Raw genomic sequence first — 27,884 nt, forward strand, 5'->3', positions numbered from 1 at the left:
TCTGCAGATGCCTCGCTCTCATGTTCCTCAATGCTCACCCAATGGTGGGATTGTTGATCAGCGTCGTCACTCAATTTCTCCACAACACAGCCCTGGTTGGTCCCCAGTTGCTCCTGCTGATTTTGGTTGGCCTTCCTCCAGTAGAGACCCAAAGTGGTCATTCCCCCACCTGGACCTAGCAATTTCACCTCCTAGGGTGGAGGGCGAAGAAAAAGAAAAAATTGTTGCTGGTGATGATATGTGGGCTCCTCTTGAGCCACCAACCCCGCTGATGCATGGAGTTTTGATGATAGACATGGATTCTCCTCCCTCAATTGGCACTGCTTTGGCCGCATGGGGGCAATTTACAAGTCCTTTTTGATGAATAGTTGATTTGCTTTCTGCCCTAGGCCGTGTGAACTCTTGTAGCGTGATCTTGTATCCCTCAGCCCTTTTTTTGTGAATATGTAACTTTAATATTTATATTAATAGAGAAGGGACTATTCATCAAAAAAAAAATCTGGATTACAAAAGCTTATCAATAATTTTATCATAAAACATAAACCATTGCATAAACATGATTTGCATATTGATAAATATATTCAAAAACTACAAATATTTCATGAACCTTACAAAAATGTATTTCACAATATCTAATATCCACAATAATCTTTACTTGAAAAAAGTTGTCAACTTAACATGGCTTTTCATGAAATCTAGAATTAGAATATCCTAACAAAATGGTTACTTCTATAAAATTATTTAGGTGTCAAGCCAATTGTAATCTACATTGGTCTTGTCTTGACTTCCAGACGGCGTAGATTAATACCAAAGATTTCATCTCCATCCTCAAGCGGGATCCGTTTTGGAAATTGTAATAAAGCTGCCATGCGAACTGTTGTATATTTCCCAATTTTCATCACATGTTCATCAAACTCTATGGCTGTAATTCCAACAAAATCAAAAGGATTGTGTTGTTTTTTTAGTAATTAAATGGAGGACCCTAAGATAAATGAAAATATAAATACCAGGACTGACATTTCCACATAGTTGACATTTCATTCCATCATTCGTTCACAAGGCTACTTTTAAATAATTTGAAACTAGGAATTCAAAAAATGAATTGCAAATTCATACAAACCTCCGGGTATAATATGATATCCTGTCCCAAGTTGACTGTAAAAATTCACCATCAATTGTCCTGGTGACTTCCAGGTTTCTTCTAGACTTCTTAGGGGAATCCTGTAAGGAAAAAGAATCAGTAATATCCTGAGAATGGATCACAAAGGGTGAGCTGAAACATTGACAATGTAAACAATCAGATGCATCTTTTCAACCTCAAATTAAGGTAGTGGCATTTAGTGGGGTGCAGGAATAGCTCTTAAAACAATAAGAATAAGGAAGGTGAGATCATTACAATTTGAGTTATAATGTTACATGAAAAACTGTTTAAATAATCCAAGACTTAGGCATCAGTTGATTAAAACACTAGCATGTCACATTAATCAGTGTTGACTTTGACTTTGTTAAGGAACCCAAGTGATTAATTCTTATAGTAAAATGTTTTTATGTACTGTAAGAAAAAAAAACTGTTACAGAATAATTCATGGTGTGACTTAACAGAAATCAGATTACTGTTCGCTCAGGATATATTTTATGCGAAATTGCAGAGAATAAATCTTATGATAGCCATGGTTGCAGAAATGGGTAAAAAATGCAACCAATCAGCACTCAGCTCCAACATTGATTTTCATTTAGCACATTTCTTCATCTTAAATGATCAAACCAATTTTGTGACCGAATCTTATCATTTTTTCTAATGTTTGTAAGTTATTTTCCTACTTTCTGCAGCAATATTTTATTTTTCCCCCTAAATGCAACCCTATCTCAATTTTCTCCTTTATTTTAATTTTAATTTTAATTTTCCCTATTAAATTGAAAATAAAAAATATTTTGGTTTGTCAATTTATTCCTGAGAAATTAAAAAATTTGCTAATATGAATTATTCTATTTTGATGATGATAAGCTCTATGTTTTGCAGTTATAATTTTCATTTTCTAGTACTGTTGTTAACCTTCCCTCCAAATGCAAAATAACTTTTATATAAATAAAGTTTTTACTTGCAAATAGCACTTTGAAGATTCACTATAAGAATAGAAGTCTTCAACTAGTTTTTACAACAAAGACATAATGAGATTACAACCGGATTCCACTTTTCCTAAACTCTGGTGGTGGTCTTTTAACTAAAAATAGCCCTCAAGCATGCTCACGACAGCTAGAAGGGGAAATTTTTGAAGGGTGCAAGTGAACCAAGTTTTCCAAACAAATCCGGCCTTCAAAATAGGGTTAGAGGAGTCATCAAATACTTGACTCCTATGTGATCCTAGACTGCCGAGACCTGAGGACTTGTCGCTAATGCTAGGAAATTTGTCCAAAATGGCTGAGGCTAGCAAATTCAGCTGGTAAAGTCACTTGAGAAAGTCTTTCTTTTAAAAGGAGGAAACATCTTTTAAGAAAGCAAGCAAATTGTGCAGTCATTATTGTGTAGATTTGGAGCATCCCATAGTGCATCTAAAGGTAGAGGAGCCTAACATCCATTTCAAGAATCAAGTATGAAGTGGTTAATTTCTTTAAATCTTCTAGTTTTTCATTGGCATATCTTTCACCGTTTTTTCCATTTTCAATTAATGGAACATGAAGAAAAATTATACTTTTCCTTTCTCCCTCTTCTTTCTTGTTCCATTATCATTTTTTTCTGATTTAATTTTTTATTTTTAATCTACAAACCAAAATGTAAAAATATTTTCCTTCGATTTTTCAAATGGAAAAAAGTGCTCCATATAAAATTTATAAGCAACAAAATGTATATCATTTGTGCATAATGTATAACAAGACTCTCAACCTATACAGGCAAGGAAAGAAAGCATTTAAGAGCGTGCCCAAATGGGCAAAGAGTTCACATCTTTTTTTAAAACGACTCATACTTAGCTTGTACAATAAAAGCTAGCGTTGTTTATAACACCTCAACTTCCCCAGAATAGAGAGGCAAGGTATCCTCTTGAAAGATGGCACAGTAACTTGCCTCCAAAGAAAACTAACAGTTTCCAGCTGAGTTGTATGCCGTGAATCCTTGTAGCTGTCCTAGATCATTCAAGAATCCCTTGAAAGAGGCTCTTCTCAAAAAAGAGGAGTAACATTAAGAGTGCAAGTGTTTATATTTCCTCTTGGGGTGTACAAAAACTGTAATTTCACATTATGAGTTTCCTTACAGTTTCATACTATTTTGAAGATGTCATGGACCTATAACAACACCTGCACTGGTGATAAAGGATCTACAGCATCTAAAGGAAAGAGAGACAGACTTCTAACACCGACTCTAGAAAGGGATTTGCTACTCCATATTTGCAACAAGCAGAGAAATGGTTGAGTTAACCCCACTAATTCAATATGAAACCTGCAATGTGCAATGACATCGAAAAGGTGAGTTTTATAACTTAAATATGCTATTGCATCTAAAATGTGAGCTTTCACTTAAAATATGGAGTCAACCCAAAAAGGTGAGTTTTCAAACCAAATGCATATTTTAAAACATGCCATGCCTCCCAAAAAGTGCATTTTGCACTATGGAGGGATTTTAAACATGTAATGGACACCAAAAGGTGCGATTTTCACCATGTGCATATTTTGAAACATGTTATGGACACCAAAAAGTGCATTTTGCACTAAAGTTCATGTTTCATCTCTTGAAGAACACATTTTGGAAGAACAAATGCAAATAGCCTCCAAGAACCCGATTTTGAAGATTGTGGGAGATTTCCTTCATTTTTTTTCATGAAATTTTCTCTAATAGGGTCATTTTTGCCTATCAATGGATTGTCCAACATCGAAAATAGATTTATCTTACTAAAAAATGTTATTTCAAGTTCCTTCTAAAAGGGCGCATTTTTGGAAAAATCTTCAAATAAATCCATTTTTGGCCCACATTGTTGCCCCAAGAGGAATTGTTTTGGCCTTTTTTGGTGTTTACATTGCATATTGATACACGTTTTGGCTTTTGGAAGCCAAAACGTTTTGATCTCACACCTTGAGAAAAACATTTTTGGCAAAAAACGTCCCATGTGCATGCAACCAAAAACGTTGCATTTTAGAGCAATGATAGGGTACATTTTGGCATCTACCATTAAAAATGCCTTATTTGCTGCCTTTTCCATTTAGAATTTGCAAGGTTTAAAAGAGTCCGAGTGTTTTTGAAGAAATTTTCAACTTTGGAGCATCTTTTTCCATCATTATTTGGCATCTAATCTTCATGTAAGTGGACTTATTCTTTCTTGTTATTTAATTTGTGCTGATCTTGCTGATTTTATGCACATTATTGCTTGATGATTGCCACTTGTTGAAAATGATACCATGGAAAGTGCATTTTTCCTTTAAAAATGAAGAAATTGTTCATTTTCATATTTTTGGTTTTTCCCCAAACTCCAAATTCGAATTTGCATATTGAAGTGTTTTGCTTGTTGACATGTTTGAGTCATTTGCCAAAGGTACGTTTCTTTTGAAGTTTTTGTGTTTTGTGTGCTTGCTTTCCAGTTTTTTCCACTTTGGAGAAGTTATAAGTTCTTTCCAAGAACTTGTTCTTGTTTCATTTCATGTTAAAGCATCATCACATTCCACTTCCATCTTCCATGCCACAACACTTCACATCTCATCCAACAAATGCAATTACATGTTTTCCATCTCATTCACCATCCGCACATGTATGTAATCTCATTTTTCGCTTCCATTTTCATTCATCTCACTTTCTATATTCACTTGCACGACACGATTACACGAAAAGTCTTAGTGTAATTGCATCTCAAAACCCATTTTTGACTAAAAGTCATTTTTTAAAAGGTCAAAAATGTCATGTGCCTGTTTTCCCATGTACTTTGACTTTTCCTCAGAGGCATCTATAAAGTTCACTTTGTGTTAAGGCACATTGCAATTTGTTCCTTCCATATGTACTTACACTTTATGAGCAAAATACATGTCATTCCACTTCCCTTGTCATAACACATTTCATATGCACTTACATGTAAGCTCATTCTCCATCCACATTTGCATGTCATCTCACTTTTCATTCTTCATTACATGTTGCATATACATGTAATCCACTTTCTGTCATAGTAACACGGGGACGCGTCCCCCCCCTTTTTGCCCGATGTCTCGGAGACTTCAACGCACCGGAGACTTGGGGACTCCGTCTCCCCGTCCCCAGCGGTGCCACTAGATTCCACCACCTCCACCGAGGATGGGGGACATCCTGCTATTCACTATTTGCAAATTCAACTATTTATGTTTAATGTTCGATGTTCCAATTCAATGCAATGTTTCAAGTATTCACTCTTTTACATCTTTACATCCTATATTGCAATACATATTTTCATAACTAACATTTTTAAATACCATATGCATAGATATATACACCCCTCTTGTCCCCTGCCGCCGTCCCCCCACCGTCCCCCCGCCGTCCCCAAATTAAGGCCCCTCTGTCCCCCCGTCCCGAAAACTTGTCCCCCCGTTTCGCCGTCCCCCCGTCCCCCAGGGTGGTGTAACTATGCTTTCTGTGCAATGACATATTGAAAGCCCAAATCACTTTTTAAAAGTCAAAAATTTTCATTTGCACGCATTCCCATGCATTCCACTTTCATGTTTCAAAGCACATCCATCCTTCCAACTCTGACTTTGGTCCTTTCCATCCAAATACATATGCTTTCCAATTCATTTCCAGCTATCATATGTGTTCCATAAGTATCTAGTCCATACTTCAAATACCCACTCCTCATCAATTCGTCATTGTAATTCAAATCTCAAAGCTTTCGTGAATTCAATCCCATTGAAACTTTCATGTTGCAGCAAGTCAAGATATGTCAGAATTTCTATAAAGAACGAAGACATTAGGAAAGAAGGCGTGCTTCGAATCAAAAAAAGCAATAATTCATTTGATATTCATTTTCCTAATGGTTGTTTGAGATCATGAGTTGGTGTGGAAATGCGCCGAGCACTTTGTTTCAAAAAAAAAAACTCCAAAAAGAAGTAAAAAAAGTAAAAGGTGCTAATGGAAAGTTATTCCGAGTATACATCTGGACATCGTCAAGAAGGTTTTCAAAGTGTCAAAGAATCTAGAATGTGTCAATCTACAAAGGAGAGTTCACAACAACTTGAACAAGAAAAGCTTGATCACATCAAGATTTTAAATGACAACGAACAATTCATCAAAGAGAGTTTGAGGTTATCAAAAGACACAAGACCAAGGTTATCAAGGCGAATGTAGTGACACAAAATACATGAACTCCCGATCCTGTGATCATCTAGGATAGCATCGCCAAGTGCAAGGCCTTTCAGGACAATCCTTAGGATTGTTTCAATTCTCTTCCATCTTTCTTCTTCTTCTTTCATGTTTGTAATTGAAGAAGATGCATTGCATGAAAAGATGTTATTACATGTAATGCAAGTTACATGTGCATGTAAAGATGTAATGCGAGTTGCATGTGTAGTTGCATGTAACCCTATAATTTCTCTTCTAGTTAGACCAGGTCAAAGTTGGTTGAGTTGCTCCCACTTTTTCCTCCCTCTTTTTCTCAACTCCTATGCCTATATAAAGGAGTGCCCCCCTCATTGTAAAATAATCTTTTATCTTTTATTGTATGCAAGAGACATCTAGAGAAATTGTGCTAGCAAAACTTTGTTTCTGTAGCACTATTTTGAGAGAAAAGTGAATACAAAGGAGCAATTTAGACTTAGCTTTGATTGAGTTAGATTGTTATTTGTGTGAATTAGAAGCTTTGTCTGTAATTCACATATGTTATCTTTGATTCGTATTATCTTGCATTCTTGGTAATTGGATATAAAAGAGTTAAGAAGCAACTAGAGCCGAAGCTTTTAATATGAACAATCGTAGAAGTATATAGCTAGAAGCTTTGTCTATAGCTTATATTTCTTTCTTAATTCGCAAAATAATTAAGATATCTTTACCTTTGGAAGTCTTTGTGCCCCATTAGTAAAGCTTTTTCCATATAGAAGTACGACCAAACTTAGAGCCAAACTGGTACACTTTCAGTTAGCCTTTGAGTTAGTGTTAATATATTGGTATCACCATTTCCAGCTTTAGATAGAAGTGTAGTTAGAGATTCACTCTACCCATTACTCGCTCCACGAGTAAGTGGATTCTTTCTTAAAAGTTAAGAAGAAAGAATATTGGTAACACCCTTTTTACAAAATCTCTTGACTTCTTGCTTACCTTGAGTTGATCCAAGGAACGGTGAGAAAGGGGAGCCTTCCCTTTAAGGTAGGAGAGATTCTGTCTCACACACTGTGGCTAGTCATCCTATTTTGTGACTGGATTTTTACTCAAAACTATCGGTTGCAAAATATCCACCCAACACTATCAACAAGAGGCTAGTGGCCCAGATTTGTTTGAATCAAACAAGTAAATAGCTACAACAACTTCCATTTAGCTAGAATAATTCAACATGAAAATAAATCTACTCCAAGTGAAAGATTGAGGAAACCATGTAGCAATCGAAAGCAATAACAAGTAATTCACCATGAAGAACCAACAATGAACTATCTAATAGTTTGAAAGTATCATAGCAACAAGTTGATCAAGTCTCTGCCTTAGCTATCCTACTATACTCTAGCTCTCTAATCTCACCTCCTAAAACTGATTAATTACAAATGAGGTGGTCTTGGCCTTTTATATTAGTTCTATTACAATGAAGGGCCAAGACTGATTCCAGATCAAGGACCGAGATTTCTTCCCATAAACCCTAATTAGGGTTGCCAAATTTACAACCAATTACACAAAGGCACCAATTCATGGGCCAATAAGAAAATTGCAATGATTTTCCCAACCAATGTGAAAATGGGACACTTGGCACGATTTGATCGATTATGCCTAAAACTGAAATCTTCTAATTGGAGGAGACAAATGATTGCCACCGCACCATCCTTATCATGTGCTTAGAGTCTTGGCTTGTAGAAGATGTTTGTTATACTTGTAATAGTATCTCTCAACATTTCTGATTTTCTCCATGCTTTGAAATCTCCTCATGGAATTGATTTGAATCATTTGCATCTTCGTGAACTTGTGAACTTGATCTTTCTTGATTCTCCTTGAATATGTCCTCATGTAGTCGGATTTTTTGTGCTATTGTGAATTTCCTTTTGATTTCAATTTGGATTCGCGAGTTGATAGCTTAAACATGAATCCTTTCGTCTCACTTGAGTCCTCGAGCTTGAGCCATTTTCTTGTAGCATCTACTTGAAGTTTTGAGGCCTTGATCACCACCTTGCCCTCTAGCTTCTCCTTCTTGAATTCACCTTGCAAAACGAAGGAGAAAATCATTAAGTTTGTGGAAAAATTCTTAAAATAAAATCACATCAATGATAACAAAATCCATCCCACTTAGCGTTAAAATTCATCTCTCACACAACTCTCCAATCTGCCCTTTTGATTTGTCTTTCATTTTTCATGAGGAAAATAAGGCTAAAGGGAAATGGGGAAATTCCATGTTGGGAGGATTATTGTAGTGGAAATCCTTGACTTTAAGGATTTCCACCAAATTCACTTGGCACTTCATTTCCTTCCATTCTTCCATCCCTCCAAAACTTCATCGTTTCTCATCAATTCCGCTTTTGCTCACCTTCCTTTACCTCTAACAATGGAAATCCTTAGCTCTAGAGGAAACCTTAAACTTTAAGGATTTCCACCAAATTCACTTTTGCCACTTAGACTCCCAAAGCTTGCCATTTCGCACCTTTATGCTACTTCTTTCACTAATTTTTGATTTGCTATGCCTTAGCATGTTCTTGCATCAATTTTGAGTTGATTAGGAGAAGGTAAGGATTTCTACTAAGCATGACTACGACAGTTATCTTGAAGAAAATTATTGCTTTTCCTTATCTTCATCATTCTAGCATTGCATTGACTAGTTTGCCACCATAATAAGAATCCTTCACAACGCTTGTACATCACCTCATCCCAAGGGGAAATCTTGAGATTTTGGGGAGAAATGATAGCTGGTGGGAATCCTAAGCTTTAAGGATTTCCACTAATGGAAATCCTCAACTTTAAGGATTTCTACCAAATACACTTTGCTCATGATCCTTCTTCCATCTCCCAAGCATGTAAACCTTTGTCACTTGAACTAAAATTCTACCTTCCACTTGAACTTAGGTTAAGAAAACACCACAAAAGGACACCAAAACCTCAGACAGACATAACTTCCCAATGAGCCAAAATTACTCAAAATCACCCCCAAACTCGAAAATTGAGAATGTTGCCAACTCAAGCCACGTAAGACAACGAATCCTACTTGCTAGAGAAAAAAGGAGGTCCTCATATGCAATGGGGCGATGATGTGAAAACCACACGAGAAGGTTGTGTTGGGAGCACATGAAGGATAAAGATCACGAGTTAATGATTTGATCAATTTGAGATCAAGGCAACAACTTCTAACCTTTAAATTGCCCAACAAGGTGGAAATGAAATACAAGAAAGTAGGAAAGGTTGAAGCAAGTATTGGTTTGTAGAAATAAAGGAGGATGATCATTCAAAAGATAGCGCATAAGAACATTACTTTGTGGAGGGCAGATTATGCCCTCTTGCAAGGATAAAATCCTCATCAACCCAAGGTTTATGTCCCTTAAGAATTCACTCCATTCAACCTCTCTTGACTATCCTCTCTTGACTATCAATTAAAAATAAGCTATCTACATAATCACGTGCAAGGGAAATAATGGTCATAACAATTTAATTGTATTCACATTAAATGCCCTAACGACTAACTGAATATTTACTTCCTTTATTTAATTACAAATAAACAAAATAAATTACACGGGAAGAGTGATCATTAAAAAACTGAAACATTTGACCATCCCTTCATATAACTAAAAGTAAAGGAACTACATATATATATGAAATACCAGCTAACTTTGAATCACATCAGGCTAAGAGATGCAAACCCCTTTTCTATCTTGAGCAAGTCTTGGCATTGGAGGAGAGCAGAAGCATTGTCAGAGGCTTAACCACCCAACCATGGACCTAGTGTATCCCCCACTCATTCTCGACTAAGTATGGCCCTACCCTGCAAGGGATAAGGCATGTGTACACCATCTCATCCTGCCACTAGAGCATTTTGATGTTTGTCAACTACAGAGTCGGTTAGACTGTGGAACCCTCCTAACAAACTATCTATCTGACAGCAAGTTATCCTAACCTCTAGTGATCATAGCAGCATCATTTGCCACTAAACCTACCATGACCAAGGATTTACATGGAAACTGTGTGTCCGATCACCCACTACTCGACTTGACGAACAAGACATCACCCAAACTCCCCACCATGAGCTCACTAGATTACCATTTTCAATTCACAAATTTTCAATCTGATTCGGATCTAAATTTCTGTTTTATGTTGAGATTTTTTCTACCCATCTTACATAGATTTCACCACACATCTCTACCTATGGCCATCCTTGATGATTCTTGGTGTAATTTTCCAGCGTTCATTAGGCTGGTTGAATGATGCAAGAGAATATTAACAATTCTTTCAAGAACTTTCTTAAGTAATGCAAGTGAACAAATTTCAAGCCTTTCTTAGCCGCTAAATACCCAACGGGTATACTTCCATGCTCTCAGCAGCATGTGGGAGGATGTCACTATAACATGAAGTGTGTGTGATTCCACACGATTGTCCACTCATTATCATACTAAAGAAACGAATGGAAGAAAGGGATTGCAAAACAATTTGAGCCACATCCCATGATTGTTATGTCTGTACACAATAAGTTCCAATCTCTACTATATGATCTTATATGTCCGATCAAACAATTTAGAAATGAAAGAAAGGAAAGATGCATACATTCAGACTAGTATTGAATAGTAGTAATGGCATGGAAAGATTAAAATTTATGAACTCACAGAGCTATGATGCAATATGAATGAGATGTTTCTACTGGTCCAAGCCGCAAGCTTCAATGTCTAAATTTGAAGGCCACTGTTCGGCACAACTAGTAGGATTTAACCTCCGTATGAACTATAGCAAAAAGGCAAGAATTGCAAGCAAGAGTGGAAAGCAAGCCCCTGAGTGGCTGCGACTTTCCTCTTTATAGAATAGTGCTTAGTTACACAAGTCTTGAACCTGATCAAGGAGTTACATGCATCAAAGATATGCAAGGTGGCAAGCATGAGCTTGAAGTTCTTGACAAAATATAAATAGCAAAGGTGATTGAATTATTAAAAAATTACAAAAGGCCGCTTGAATATGAGATAAATTAATTCTTTAGCACTTGGCCTACACCCAACCTATTTAGATAATAATCATTATATCTAAGTATAGTTGTGTGTGGTGTTACACATGCACACATATATATATACATTTGCGTTATATAAAAAAAATTCGTACACATGTATGTACAAGCGTATTAAAGTATGTGTATGCAAATACATGTTACTCTAAGATATCCACATGTATAATGAAATACAAACAATTATACCTAGGTACCATGGACATTATCTATAACAGGGCATAATTCACCATCAGATGGAGTGGACTTTCCAAGTGGTATACAAAGGTAACAATTTACTTCTCTTTTATTTACTTAAGTGTAATATAAATATGTATATGCATTTGCTGACCTGGTTAGCTCATGGTCGACACTTGGCTTTGTCTAGTTTGTCCCAACCTGCTTTCCCCTGACCATGGTGGTTTAGACTAATACTAGATAGTTTGGTGGTAGGTTAGTGTGCATGTGCCCTATTCCATCTCTATTGATACCCCCCGCCCCCCCCCCTGTTGCGCTCCTATAAGAGGAAAATAACATGGTGAAAACATATTTTCATATCATTCAAATACAATTTAGTTGACATAGCTAATAACCATATTAACTAACCATTTCTAATTCATGTATTAGCACAACAATTAACCAATATCTTCAATTTCACATGAAATATAATGAATAACCAATATTTCCATTTCACATGAAATCAAAATGAGTAACTAATTTAACCAACCATTTTTTACTTGCTTGAAGTCTCAATGGCTAAATAGAATATTTAAAAATTAACAAAATAGGGGATGTAACACTCAACACCCATTGCACTTCACCAATTTCCAACCAGTTCACCTTCTATCCAATGTATCCAAGTGCCCAAACCTGTTGCAAAGGTGAATTGACAGCCATCTAGATTCGATTTGTGTGGATTTGAATCGCGTTCCATATTATGATTCTTTTGTTTTCCACTCTAATCCCATCCCCATTCTTCAGCACTATTTCCCTTCAAGGCTATCAAAGTCATATTTAAACATCTGAGGAGCTAACCCATGAGCCAAAACGGGGAGAAGAACAAGATGGTAATATCCTCACACTCCAGTTTACCACTTGTTAAGGCTTGAAGATTTGAAATTGCTTAGCAAAGAATCCTAAAACCATCTACAGCCAAAGCGAAAAAATAGGGGGTACCCATCTGCAATGGAGCGATGATGTGAAAACCTCAAGAGACTACCCAAGGCAATTGGTTTTGTCCTCCCATTGCACTTGCAATTCCTAGTTCAAGCACTTGCAATTCATAGTTCAAGCATTATTTGGGTGAAATGTTGCAACAAGAAAATTATGAGCTTTGAACTTGATACTTGAATGTGCTAGCTTTGCATTGTGACGAATTACAATGCCATTATATGTACCACTTGAATTCACTGACTACTACATTCGTTGCCTTGAAGAAGTGTTATTGTGATCATAGCTGATGTAGTCTTAACTGAAGATATCTTTTACAGTACACATCTCAATGGATAAGACCAACTATTTACAAGCTGGAGCTTCCAAGTCTAATCAATCCAGATGTCGATTTCAGAATTTTTGCTATTTATAACTAATTGGTCATAATTTGCTAATGTGTTGAGTTTTATACAGCTAGCAACAGAGTTGTATAGGTCTGTGTAGAGGAACCTCTAGAAACTAATATCCCACCTAATCTCTTTTTGTGGGGAACAAGAAAATGTGGATACACCTAAAGAACCCCCTAACATCCTAGATTAAAGGGGACTAGCAAGTGAACAGGTATATAAGAAAAACCAGAGATAACAAAGTGAGTTAAAAATGCAAATAAATTAAAATTAAAATAAAGGCATGCTTGATGTAATCATGATTTTCTTGTTAATTGTCATGCACTCACCAAGCTGGGGATATTCATACCTTATTATAACAATCAGTAAACACTATTCAAGAACTGTGGCTGAGCGATAATATAACAGTGATTGGATTAATAAAAGAGAGCAGTTAGAATGTAGCAATGGAGCGATCTTTGACTAAGCAGTCATCTTAACTAAGCAGCTATCTCAACTAAGCAGAGCACTAATTGTTTGGTTAAAGACATGAAATCCTTCAAGAGGTGCGATAGCAAGAAATCCATTATGATAACTCGCAATTAACAAAAGGGCATCAATGAAGAGACTCAAGTCTTCATAGAAGGGCAGCCACTCCAAAAGTCACATATCTTGAGAAGGATGATAAGAGATGAAGCCAAAATGGATAAGGAAGCAAAGGGCATCAAAGGAAAGAAATAAGAGATTCCATCAAGGAAGAAACTTGAGTTTCATAATTAATAAAGCTACTGCAGACTTATAACTGTTCAATTCATTGGTATCCGTATGATGCATAGTGTATTCTCATCTGGCTCATTATTATCTTGTCTTCCTTTTGATAGGTAGAAGGAATCGTAGCAAATAACATATTCCAACTGATATATATTTGTATGTTGCTATTCTTGTCACTATGATGTCTATGCATAACTGAATGGATGTGTAAGATTCTTTCATACTTTAATCTACACGCCATCTCATTATGGAGGATAGGATGGAACACATAATAAGGGATGTAAATAGCACATAAGTTCCATTCAAGTAAGGCAACCACTAGTGAGGCCAAAAGCCGAATGGCCGGTGTCATTCCATGCTCTTGGCATTGATGGAAAGGAGTAAGCTCAAGGCGGCTTATATGTAATTCCAAGGGACTCACAATGAGGATAGGTTGTTAAGGAAAGTATTATTGAATCTCACCTGCATATTATTTAATTACAATGATGATTACAACTCTCTTTATAACACTGCAGGTTATACGTTTCTTAATTTCACATAATGATAACTAACTTGGTTGCAAGTTCTAAATCAAGATATAAATCTGGCAATTTACATTCCTAAATATACTTCAGACCTTATTTGGTAATTCTAGGGCAAAATAGAGTAAAGTCCCTCTTGACGTTGATGAAAGATCAACCCCACAGCACCCAAAAATCACTTGCATGCAAACACCTATCATAGAAAGAAAGAAGCAAAAGCTATGGAGGCTGGAATTCCCAGATCCATAGACATTTTTTATGAGCAACAAGAGATATTGCTGTTAACAAAAATGAATGAATCTATTACAAAGAGATCAATCCTTATAAAAGGAGATCAAAACCCCAACAGGTAACTAACCTAGATTGCATAATAATAATTAATAAAAAAATTAATTATTATATGCCTAAAGTTTAGCTTGAGTAAACTAGAGATAATAAGTGACTTAAAAAATAATTTAATTAATAAGACAATATCTTATTACTCTAACACCCCCTCATAAGATAATCTTAGGAAGTAACTAAAAACCTAGAAACTACTACTGAAATTAAATTTGGGTCTCAGCAACAAAGGCCTGATGAGGTGCCCAAGCACAATCAAATCTCTGAAAAGAGGAGAAATAGAGAAAACCACATGGGAAAAACCCTACTCCAAAAAGAGATGGAAATAATGTTGAAAAGAACTAGTGAAGGACTGAAGAAGCCTCCAAACTAGGGAATGTCCCAGAAGATAAGAACAAAAGATGATCATGAAGAACACCATTCAAGCATGAAGCTGCAAACATTGTCAAACTGGTGATCTGAAGAATCTCCACTGTATAGAATATGACCAAGCAGAGAAGACTAAGTCTGAACAATTGATCAACCGAAGATGAAAGATATCTTCATGGCCTCCAAAAAAAAGAATGAAAGAATGTCTATATGGTAAATTATCCACCTCACCGAAATGTTAGAGTAATTATTTGTTTACACTTATTAATTAAATCACTTTGATTTAATTAAATAAGTTTCCTATTACTCTAGTTTTCTTAAGCTATCTCTTACGTGCATATAATTAATATTTTATTTTAATTATAATGTGCAACCTAGCTTTTTTAGGCTTTAGGTTACCCTTTTTGGGTTTTGATCTTCTTTTATAAGGATTGATCTCTTTGTTATTAATTAAATCCGTTGAATAATCTTTTCTTCATCTGAATACAATTTGCATGTTTTTCAAATCAAACCCTTGCCTCTTCTTGTCTTTTTCTTCTCTGTGACAGGTTTGGTACATGCAGGTATTCTTGGGCATCATGGATTTGATTGGCATATTTGTTCAAATCTTACATGGTATCAAAGCTAGATCCTGCTGTAGCTTGTTTGGTATTTGGAGAAAAACGGAGAACAAGGGTTTGGCGGATCAAATCTGATTTTTTTCGGATATTTTCTGAGAAAACAGGAGGGTTACTAATTTTCGAAGCTGCTTGAGGCCAAACAGATATCACAGATGGATTCAAAAAGCTTCAAAACCCCCATTTCTATACAAAGTTTGTCCGTTTTGGACAACATTGACCCGGGAGGCAAAAAAAAATTGCCCAACAGAGCTGTACGGCCTCTAGCACACAGTTCGAGGCGAAAAAATTTAAAAAAAAGCAAAAAAAATTTATTTTCAACGTTTTTATGCCTCTGCGGTTAGAAAACTACTAGCAACTTCGCCGCGGTTATCGCAGCAGTCACTGCTAGCGGCTCCGCCTACGATTCCGCAGTGGCACCACGACGGCTCCACTGCAGCAGACCGCCTCCCTCTGCCACCACGGCCGCCTCCTGCCACCCGATCGCTACTCAGCCAGTGGTGGTTTTTAAGTTTTTTATTTATTTTTTATTTAAAAAATAATTTTTTGGCATTCTAGGGGCCCTGTAGATTTTTTCTGTAACTTGAACATACGGACGTATTTTTTCGATCAGAAAAATGCATTGGAAAGTTGGTTCTAAGAAAAAGACATTGGTGCAGATGTTTTTGGGTTTTGATGCAATTTGGTTGCCCGTTTTGGCAATCAAAGCTGGATGTTCTATTTTGCACTCTTGGAGGCATATCTTGAGCATCCGATCTCTGATTTGGGACTTCTTTATATCGTTGGAAAGCTATTTCCGTGCTCTTTCCAGTAATGCTGATTGTTTTTCCAGATTCTGCTCCAGGCACATTCTATTCAGTCTTCTGTGTCTTTGCATTTTGGTGGATATCTTGGTTGTTTCAAGTTCGGGGATCGATTTTGTTGCTTCAGATGATTCGTTTTGGGCTGTATTATCTTTTGTATCAGCTTTTTTCCCTTTCTGAACATTGTTGATATCATTTGTAAGCATCTTTATGCAAATGCACTGAGATAAAGTGTCACTCTTGCATTTCGGGTTCATGAACGTTGTTTTGAGACAATTGTACTCGCACTATTTCATAGTGTCATTGGGGGGGGGATAGTTGTTTGCTGCTTTTGTGCCCTCGCCCTTTTTTGCCCCATGATGTGTCAATGACACGTGCCTTTATAGGTGTTTGTACTTCTTATTCTCTCTTGTTGTTCTTGGTTCTTTCTATAGAGGATTTTTGCCCACCTTTTCAGTTGCATGTCACCTCACCCCGTCTGCATTAAGGGGGGTTATTTTGTTGTTTATAATGCTTCCTTGGTTCGATGGTTCATTGGATAAGCTATGTATTTAGTTTTTGATCCTATACACTAGGCGATTGCAGTAGCTGGCTACCTATGCATTTTGGTGAGATGGATCATCTACCATATAGACACTCTCGGTTCGTGCCTTCTATTTCCGTGGAGGTTCTTCAGATCAGCACTTTCTTTTTGACAAAGTTTGCAGCTTCTTCATGCTTCAATGGTTCTCTTCATGATCACTCTTTGTTCCTATCTTCTGGAACATTCTTTGCTATCTTTTTTTGGAATAGGGTTTTTCCCATGTGGTTTTCTATATTTATCCGTTTCATAGAGATTTTGTTGTGATTGAGTACTTCATCAGGCCTTGTCGTCGGGACCCATTTTTCTGCTTTCATAGTTGGGCTAGGTTAGCTTACCTCCTGAGCTTCACTTAAGGGGAGTGTTAGAGTAATTATTTGTTTACACTTATTAATTAAATCACTTTGATTTAATTAAGTTGCCTATTACTCTAGTCTTCTTTAGCTATCTCTTAGGTGCATATAATTAATATTTTATATTAATTATAATGTGCAACCTAGCGTTTTTTGGCTTTAGGTTACCCTTTTTGGGTTTCAATCTCCTTTTATAAGGATTGATCTCTTTGTAATTAATTAAATCCGTTAAATAATTTTTTCTTCATCTGAATACAATTTGCATGTTTTTGAGATCAAACCCTTGCCTCTTCTTGTCTTTTTCTTCTCCGTGACAAGTTTGGTACATGCAGGTATTCTTGGGCTTCGTGGATTTGATTTGCATATTTGCTCAAATCCTACACGAAATGCATAAGTATTCAGCCGCTGCAATCGCCTAATACATAAGATCAAATACTAAATACATAGCTCACTCCATCAAACCAAGAAAGCAATAGAACCAACATACCCCCCTTATAATACTGAGAGGTAAGACATGAACAGTAAAACTGAATGCAATAACTCCTATAGAAAGAAGAACCAAAAACATCTAGAGTGCAAAAGAAGTACAAACACCTATAATGACACGTGTCATCGACACATCATGAGGCTAATGTCATGGAAGAAACACTCACTTGACAAAAGAAGATCGTGAATATGGCCAACATGAAACCCCCCAAGGCACTTTATAATGTAGTGCGAGTACAACAAAACAAAAAGATGTGCAAGATCCTAAAATGCAATAGAGTGGCACTTTATCTCAGTGCATTTGCAAAAATACTACAAAAGGATATCAACAAAGATCAAAAGAGACATAAGGCTAATATAAGAGATTGTACAACCCATGACAAATCATCTAAAGCAACAAAATTGATCCCCGGACTTGAAACAACCAAGATATCCACCATAATGCAAAAAAACAAAAAACTGAATGGAATGTGCCTAGAGCAAAATCTGGAAAATGGAATGTCTCGAGATATTTCTCTTAAAGTGCAAAATAGAACCTCTGACTTTGACTGCATAAACTGGCAACCAAACAACATCAAAAGTCCAAATAAACTACACCATCACGACAGGCTCAAAATCAACTTTCTAACGATATCTCGTTTGCGAACAACGAAGTCCAAATGAACAAGTTATGGCCAACTAACCACAGGTAGGTCAAAAAAAGCTGGAAGGGCAAAATAAAAAATCACTGCCTCGAGACCTGTGCCAAAATGACTCGGGAAGTGTGTCCACCAGTACCAGAAATTACCTCAAGAAGTGTGCCAATTCATACCGGAAAATGTTTTGGGAAATGTGCAAAATCGGTACCAAAATCGCATCGGGAAGTGTGCTAGTTATGTACCAAAATTACATTGGGAAGCGTGTCAATTCTATACCAAAATTGCCTTGAGAAGCATGGCAGTTTCGTACTAGAAACCATCTTGATTTAGTGCCAAAAATTCTTGATTTTTGTATCAGAAAACCTTGATTTCCATACCGAAAAATCTCGATTTCTATGCCAAAAAACCACAATTTTCATGCCAAAACTTTTGATTTTTCGTGTCAAAAAATCATAAAATTGCTACCTCAGGATACCTGCCCATTTTGGGAGCAAATCTTTTTGCCTCAGTTTCCAACTATGTCCAAATTGGACAAATTTTATATGAAAATAGGGGTTTTTGGGTGCTTTGACAGATCCAATACAAGAAACTCTAAAAAATGAAACCCTCTGAAAGAAAAAACACAAATCTAAAAGCCAAGCCAAACCTCTCATAAATAGAACAGGGGCATAAAAATTTAAAGCTCTGATACCATGTTGAAGTTGATCAAAGATCAACCCCACAGCTCCCAAGAATCACCTGCATGCAAACACCTGTCATAGAAAGAGAGAAGCAAAAGCTATGGAGATTGGAATTCCAAGATCCATAGATGAGACATTCTTGATGAGCAAAAAGAGAAATTGCTATTAACAAAAGTGAATGAATGTATTACAAAGAGATCAATCCTTATATAAGGAGATCAAAACCCTAACAGATAACTAACCTTTTATATGCCTAAAGTTTAGCTTAAATAAACTAGAGATAATAAGTGACTTAATAATTAAATCAAAATGATTTAATTAATAAGACAATATCTTATTACTCTAACAATCCCAATAGGGAGCATTACATTAATGGAGCATTAACAAAAACTATCAAATTGAAAATACAGTGATATTACATTCAAGGGAACCCTTATTACAATTATTTTCATCATCTTCAATTTATCTTTCCAAATACGACAAAACATCTTTAAAACACTCACTGTTCCATGATAAATGCATGCAAGTCTGCTGCAAATCTTATCTATCAGAACGGTTTAGCTTCATCATTTAGCTACATATGTCAGCAGTTGTAATAGAGCTTTCTTCATGATCATGAGTAACCACAGCTCCTCCAAATACAAAATAAATATAATTGAGTATGTTTGCAACTTTAAAAGGTTTCAATGATATCTACATTCTGCTGAACTAATGCAGTTCTTCAGGTGTCAAACATGAGAAATTGGGCTTTAGGAAGTGCCCATCTCATCCCCCATTCTCATACCATCAAATATAAGAAATTGGGCGTCAGGATGTGAATGAATTTAAAGACTAACTATGAAGAGGGGTCCACATTTATTAGGAACCTCATGATGTGAGCTTCACGTACTCATAAAACCCTCCCTCCTTTTGAAAGAAATAATATAGCTCTTGAAATATTCATAAATACACATAAAAATCCCATAGAATAAACTTGTTTGGAGACACATCAGACATGAAGTGTATACATTAGAAAGGCACTAGTAAAGTAACCATGCTGAAAACACAATAGACATGAATCAAATACATAAAGCATGAAGTAATCACCTAAAGGCATGAGTCTTATACATACTTGAAGGCATGAGTCTTATACATGAATATTGTTACATCCCAAATTTTGCCTAATTTTAAAATGTTCATATAGCCATTGGGATTTCATGTGAAGTCAATTGACTAGTAAAATTAGTTAATCAATATGATCATGTGAAATGGTAATATGGTTGCTCATTATAATTTCATGTGAAGATGACATGTTAGTTAATCGTTATGATGTTATCATAGTTATTGTTATTTTGAAATCATGGGAAAGTCGGTTACTTGTTCTAAGTTCATGGAACGTGAAATGGTGGTTAGCCATATGATGTTTTATTAAAAAAAGATAACTTGTTATAGTAATTTTGATTTATTTTGAGGAACATATTATCGTGGAAAATTCCGTTTTGCAGGAGCACATCGAAGGGGTCGAGCATTGCAAAGAGGAATTGGGTGAGGGACCTATGGGTCAACAGCTATGAATTGTAACAACCAAGGCAAAGGGGTAAACAGTTAGGCAAGCAAGAGTATATTATGGATTACCATGAGCTACCCAGTCAATAAATATGCATAATTAAAGAGAAGATCACTAAGGATTAAATTAAAATGTGTTACCTTATAAAATTGGATGATCTCGGAGCTTCCTGTGATGTTATGTCTTAATAATAACTACAGATGCTTGCATATGTATATACACATATATGTATGTATACATAAAATCCGAATGAGACGTACATATACGCCCACTTAATATATGATGTATATCTTTGACTTTGATATGGCATTGAATTATCACCCATATGTATATACGCATGTACGTACATACACAAGTATAGGTGGGTATACTATGATAACATTATATTGAGACATTAATTGAGTTATTTTTACTCCTTGGCTTGGCATAGTTTCATTATTTTATCTTGGGCAGCCAAATTTCTATAATATTTTTCATCAACCCTTATGATGATCGGTGGCCAATTTAATTATATTACCACATACTTGTGCCGATGGCTTTTAGTATTGTAAATCCTCGCCACCTTCACATTTCCTGCTTGTAACTGAGCATGTGGCCGAGAGGAATTCCGAATCAGGCATTCTACATTTTCTGATCTGTAACAGCAACAGGTGTTTGTAAACAGCAATACATTTCTATATCACAAGAATACCCATTGGCTAACTTTGAATCTCTGTATTTCATCAAATTACTTTCCTTGAAAATCTATATTGTTTATTTTAAATGTTCAATGTGCATGCTTGCTTGTTGCAATAATACATTATGATGAAGCAAAACATAAACAAAAATCACATTAAAATTAGATTCGATGAATTTCAGAGTCTGGGATATCTCAGACTAAAAACACTAGTTCAGTTTTCCAATAATTCTGAAACAGATATCTGCTACTGAAATTTAAAAAACTTTTGTCGCAATTTGTACCCCCTCTTTTAGTTAGAGATCTTAGAAGGGTGTATATATGAGTTATCAACAATAAAACTCATTTTCAAACAGATTTGGATGAAAAGATGCATTGGGCCCCTTCAAGGGACGGTTCACCTTTTCTTGGACTCTACACCCTAACTATAATCAAACTAAAACAAAAGAAAATTGAAGTAAAAAAATGCTTTGATAAAATGCCGTGCTTAGACTAGAACTGAGAGAACCTTTTCCTAAAGCTGCATCCTAAGTTTAGGCTTGAGCCTAGTCATAGTTAACTGCAGCTTCCGAAGAAGAATGACTGTTGTGCTTTAAGAAGACTGTTATGCTACGTATTCTGACACTCCCACTTACAATCTCCATCACTGCATAGTGTTCCTTAGATCTTGAGAGAGACATAGTCAAGATATTAGCTACTCATTGATCTGCGGTAATGTATTCCAAAAGCAAAGATTTATGGTGCAATGGCTCATATTGAACAACATTCTTATCATCGGCAAAGAGTGAATACAATATCTTATGGCCTGCAATACTTTCTTTTCATTTTGCTTCACATTCTTTTCTCTGTGAATCCTACATATATTTCAGCAGACACATACTAGCTGCTATCTCCACATTGCAGTAGATAGTTCTCTAATCGTAATCAGGCGTCATTTTGTTCATATCTGCTATTCGGTGCCGAGCTTCCTGCACCAGGCGTCAGTAATTGATTGCAACTTTTTCTGCATTGCGTATAGCAACCATAGACCTGAGTACCAGCGTTGCTCAAGAACCAATCAAGCATTTCAAGAGGTGACTCACAGTCAGGTTATGAAAATACCTCTGCTGAATTATATTCTTTTAATTTGATACAGTGAGGCTGTAGTTGGATTTGGAAAGTAATATTAATGCCCCAGCTCGCCTCTTCTGGGCCCCAACTTGGCAGTTTGTAAGACCAATGTTAAAGCCGGTTGGGCGCTGAGCTGGGTCGTGGGGATACCTCTGTAGTTTTAAAAAATATATATATATATATGTTATTAGAACCTTGATCGGCTATGATCGAATGTTTCTTTCATTATATAAGAATAGTAAATTTACTCCAGATCGAGCAAGACTGTGGCATTTTACATATATACAATTTCTTTTCAGAATGATAGTTAACTGAAGTAATGTCCAAAGTGCGAGCTTATACAGACTTGTCTGCAATATATTCTCTAAGATAAGAGACCGCACCATTATGAAATCAAGAATAAATTTCAAGATTTATTTATCTTTTGTGATGTCATAGCCCAGGTCGGGCAGATGCAATGGCAGTGATTGAAAGTGTGCCATGATAACAATTGGTAATATTGATGCATAAAGTATAAATATACTTTAGGAAGTATACATGTACATGCACATAAAGCATGCATTCCTTTTACTCATGAAGCATACATGTGAATGCATGTAGCACATAAAGCATACATGAATACGCTTAAGTGATAGAGCACACATGTGAACATGCATATCATATAAAGCATGAATCCATTTAAGTCATTAAGCATACATGTGAACAAACATAGCACATGAAGCAAACACATGAATTCACTTAAGTCAGGAAGCACATATGTGAATACACATAGCACATGAAGCATGAAGCATATGCATAGGCCATGAAGCCATATAAATGCACAGAAGTCATGAAGATTACATATTAGACATAAAGCAATAAATACACGTCAAACACTTGGTGCATGAAACAATACACTTAATTACATACCAAATATGTAAGACATGAAGCAGTACATAAATACTCATCAGACAGTAAGGCATGAAGCAAGTAATAAATCATGCATGAAGCAATACATAAAGCATACATGAGTTATGTTTTCATAGAATAAGCATGCACGAAACAAACGCGGTATTAACATGTAGAGTACGTATATAAAATAGACTTAGAGTAAGCACTTTTTCAAGGCACATACATGTAGAAACATATTGCTGACCTAATTGATTATATTCTTAGCTTATTCAAGAAAATGGCTGAATAGTTAGTCCCTATTTAGATTGCACTTATGGTAGGTTGTCCCTCAAGATGGCAGGATTATGCTTTGATACCATCTTTGGTGTCCCCTATTGGAACCCTCTTGGTTTACGGGTTACCCTAAAATTCCCAATCATGGTTTGGATCGCACTTGGAAATGGCAATTTACATACTCCTTGTAATGTTCCCTACTACGAGGCTGCCAGTTGCCAATGATTAACACACATTACTATGCATTTATTCAGATTAATTTAAGAAACAATTGATGATCATAATACATTTGACAGATACCACGCTTAAGCCCCAATCCTTACTTCTCTCATAAACATCAACCCCAACCCTAAGGAGGGTGGGGAGTTACTTGTCATAGGTCGCCTGAAAACCAATCTACAGGCAGGCTCCTGTAAGGCCTCAGGACCTTGTCCCTATCCCATCTTGGGATTCACCTGCATCGTGAGGAATTACTCTGCCTCTCCCTAACAAAACCAACCTATCCTCAATAGTGAGTGATTAAGCAATAGGCTATAAATATACTAATATCACATGAATTATGAATATGTGTGTGTATACATTAGATATAAGCTATAACCAATATATAATTCTGAATTTCACTATTATTAACAGATATAACTGCTACAGCATATATTTAGGACCATATATTGGCCCCTTATGCCTAATAGAATTCAGATATAACATTCTGTAAATTAGTGTTTAATTCACAGATAAGTTACAGCATAACCAGATCACCGGTCTGAGCTATAGTCTGCTCTTTCTTATTATTGTCTTGTTCTCTATTTCTGAAGATGCTGAGGGAATAGGTTTGTCCTTCCTTTATATCTTGCAAAGCTAAGAATTTTCATATATGATGGGAAACCTTCTTCATAACAACCGTACCATGTAATTTACTTGTGCAACCACTGCCACTTATTAATAACTATCGTTTAAACAATCTACTTGTGCTTGATGCAGAGGTATGTCCACTCCAAGACTAAAACCCAAAATACAGTTGGTCTTCTCAATCAAAGGTTTCAAACTACCAAAGTTATCACACCTAACCCTCTACAAGGCTTCTCCCAGATGCACAAACTCAAACACCAACCTCAAATGTCTGATCCAACACCCCCACAGGTCTCCTACAAACACATTCAAAATGTCCTAAGGACATTCATTCGTTGATTTGATATCAAACCCCTACAAGGGCTTAAACTAGGCTTTCCTTGTAGCCTTTCCAAACCTGTTTTTCAAGGTCATCTCCAGAACTTGCCAAAATACCTGACAAACAAACTATAGTTTTAGATACCCTTTACTGAGATACTAAACATATCTAAAAACCAAATATTACTCATTTGGATGAACTGTGTGAACAATACCCTGCCAACATCACAATATGCCTAATTAGCCCTATTTTCCACAGCAACTACTAGCAAAACACTTCATAAAGACTCCGACCCAAGTGGCAGTCTCCTATTTTGATCCCAAACTAAGGACTCTTGCACTCATTTGCATATTAAAAAGCCTCACCAATAGGCTTTAAATCTAGGATAGGACTGATTTTCTAGACAAACTAGTCAATCCAAAAAGTCAATAAAGAAAAATCATAAAAGTATAAAAAATGGAAGGCGCCCAATATACCGTGAAGCATACCCCAAAAAATCTGGATGCAGTTTACAGCACCCAGTCCGCACTCCCAGAACTAGTACTGGACAATGTACAAAGTAGACCTGAATCCAAGCTTACAACCCAGCAAACTGGTAACATGATTTTTTTGCACCAGCAAGATTTAAGAGTATAACATCAAGTCATGTTACCTCTTTGTTTTGTTGGATCCATTTTTTGAATTCTTATGTAAGTTTTATTTTATACTGGATCTGGACCCTTACATGATCTACATTAATCCATCAAAAGAAGTGTCAGACCTTAAACATCTTCTACTCTTACTGATTGCTAAAATAAAAATTAAGGATCACAAATTGAAATTAGATAACTAAAAAAACAAGAAGAAATAAAGGGATTATACTAATACTCACCAACAAACAAAGTAAATCAATGAGACTCAAAAGCGCGACAAGTTTCAATAACTAATCAGGAGCAAAAGTAAACATCAACTACTCAGAAGTAGAAAGAGTTCTAGTGCACAAAATGACTCAAATTGAAGTTCATTGACTACCTGTATCTGATGTCAACAAGAAACAATGTTGGGCCTAAAAGTAATCATAGGTAACAGAAAATATCAGAGCACAAAATGAACTCCGACTGCAATTCATTTACTACCTGTATCTGATATCAACCAGAAATGATGTTGAGCCTAACGGCACCTTGCTTCGCAGTTCAAAACATGGTGAGGGCAGAATATGAAGAACTGCGTGCTTGGTCTGCAACCTTGCCTTAGGAATAACACGCCCACCTCTATCAATTTCCGCACTAGCTCCCAACCCAATGTTCAAACCCCATGGAAGACTCGGTTCCCCAGTTTCCTCATGAGGAAAATCCCATATCTGAAATCAAATGTCAACATGCAAACATTTCAGTGATGCTATGTACTCATTGACACTTAATAAACTTCTCAGTTTCTTAAGTATAATCCCTCATTTATTTTATATTTGATCACTTTTTACATAAACCAGGAAAAAAAACTAACAATAGCAAAATGGTGTTATCTTCTTTCTCTTTAATATATCAAAAAATAATCCTCAAAAATGTGTTATTTTCCAAAAATATGTTTAGTTTGTCTGTAGAATCATAAACTATTTCCGTAAGCTATATAAAATTGATAATTCTTATTAGAAAACATTTGTCAGTGTTACAAAACTTCTGGGAATAAATGATTCCAAAACCATATCGCTTGAAAGAGGTAAAAAAATTCAACGGTTCTAAAATACATGGTGCTTTAACCTTCTCCATAGAAAACAAAAACCATATAAAGATAATTTTGGTCACAGAAACATTCCCCCCGAACCAATTTGAAAACCACGAGAGGATTTCTTTCTACTTACCTTATATATTGTTTAAATTTTGCATATTTAGGTTCGGAACTCATGCCCAGCTTGAAAGAAAACCAATCTTTAACAATCCACATCCACCAGAGTCAAGCTAAAAACAAATTCCATTTTTCTATTGATAAAGCATTCTCTACCTGCTTTCCTTATTATATTATCATACTTTAAGCGTGTATAGCTCTTGAAAAACTACTGGCCACAGTTTGCAAGGAAAAACAATGCACATAAAATTAGAGACTGCATCTAACAAACCCAGTTAAATCTTACAGCTTTGTTAGCTATGAATTCTACATCTAAAAATACTGACCTGCATGAATTTTATCCGAGCACCAACGTCCTGAATTCCCTGGACCCATTTACCGGAAGACTTTGCTGATTCTGGTTCCACCCTCGCAGTTTTAATTGGATTACTATCTGTCCCAGAGGAAGTGAGAAACTGATTTTCTAATTCTTTTTGTTTAACACCCCAAGTTGGACCTTTCAATAAAATTGGCCCACTGATATCAAAACGAAGAACAGAATGGGAATATCTAGTGATTGCCTGGCCCACTCGATTCAGCAAGTAACTTCCTAAACTTTCGCTCTGTGGAGCATTGTCAGCTGACCTCCACGGCTCGCTTCCTGAATGAAAATCTTCATCAGCAGGAATGTTGTAATGAGGAGGAATACCACCATTACTGCTCTGTCCCCACCCGGATGTTGCTTCCGAGTGTAGATGGCTGCCTGGTTGAGAACTGCCAATGGATGCAGTGGAGGTGTTTGTATCTGTCGATTGGTAAGTTTCAGTTCCACCGTCTCCCCTAAGAGTTCTAAGCATCCTGTCCTCCAAACTCATACTGAGTGAATAGCACGGATTTTGTATTCAGGAGAGGTTTTTGTGGCATGAATTCTGCAATTAATTTAAGGATGATTGGGTTCATATTATGGGGACTAATTTGAAAGAATATAAAACCTCTGTCCTCCAAAAAAAATTAAAAATTAAAATGGGATCTACGTGGTCTCAATATACATGGAAGAAGATAATATTTATTGGTTACATCTACCCAACTTAGTGGCACAATAATGTGAGGGGTGATTCGTCTAATTAATTTTTTAAGAAGATAATATTTGTTGGTTGCATCAATCCAATTCAGTGGCACAATAATGTGAGGGGTGAGTCGTCTAATTAATTTTCGAATAACATAGTAGAAAGTTTATGATATAAAGTAATGGGGGTATACTAAGTTTTTCAAAACTAGCACTTGTACCTATGAGAGGTTCAAAGGAAAAGTCGATAGTATAATTTTAGAAAATTATCATTGTATGAAATTGCATAGTAAAGGGTTAAACATAATTTTCATGATGATATATTATATTAATTATCAAAAAAGTATGATGTTTAGTGC

At 36.1% G+C, this 27,884-nt stretch overlaps 1 protein-coding gene across 1 annotated transcript; it reads right to left on the reverse strand.

The window, feature by feature from the left end:
- Positions 1-546: 546 nt before the first annotated feature.
- On the reverse strand, positions 547-27,536 carry LOC149550311 (uncharacterized). Its single transcript, XM_089793374.1, has 4 exons — positions 26,807-27,536; positions 25,775-25,998; positions 1,121-1,221; positions 547-922 (listed from the first exon to the last, which is right to left on the reverse strand). Exons 1-4 carry the CDS (start codon positions 27,332-27,334, stop codon positions 765-767), a joined length of 1,011 nt encoding a protein of 336 aa, XP_089649500.1. The 5' UTR covers positions 27,335-27,536; the 3' UTR covers positions 547-764.
- Positions 27,537-27,884: the final 348 nt, after the last annotated feature.

This window comes from Cupressus sempervirens, chromosome 7 (assembly GCF_028749045.1).
Source record: "Cupressus sempervirens isolate cs-2001-9-10 chromosome 7, ASM2874904v1, whole genome shotgun sequence".
Lineage (NCBI taxonomy): Eukaryota > Viridiplantae > Streptophyta > Pinopsida > Cupressales > Cupressaceae > Cupressus > Cupressus sempervirens.

Bases quoted from the DNA above. Each gene is read 5' to 3' on its own strand.
- LOC149550311 (XM_089793374.1), bottom strand. From the start codon at position 27,334: ATGAGTTTGGAGGACAGGATGCTTAGAACTCTTAGGGGAGACGGTGGA. The intron at 1,222-25,774 runs GTAGTAAATGAA...TTTTCCTTACAG, and splicing joins CTGGTTGATATCAGATACAG to GATTCCCCTAAGAAGTCTAG. The intron at 923-1,120 runs GTTTGTATGAAT...TTGGAATTACAG, and splicing joins ATATCATATTATACCCGGAG to CCATAGAGTTTGATGAACAT.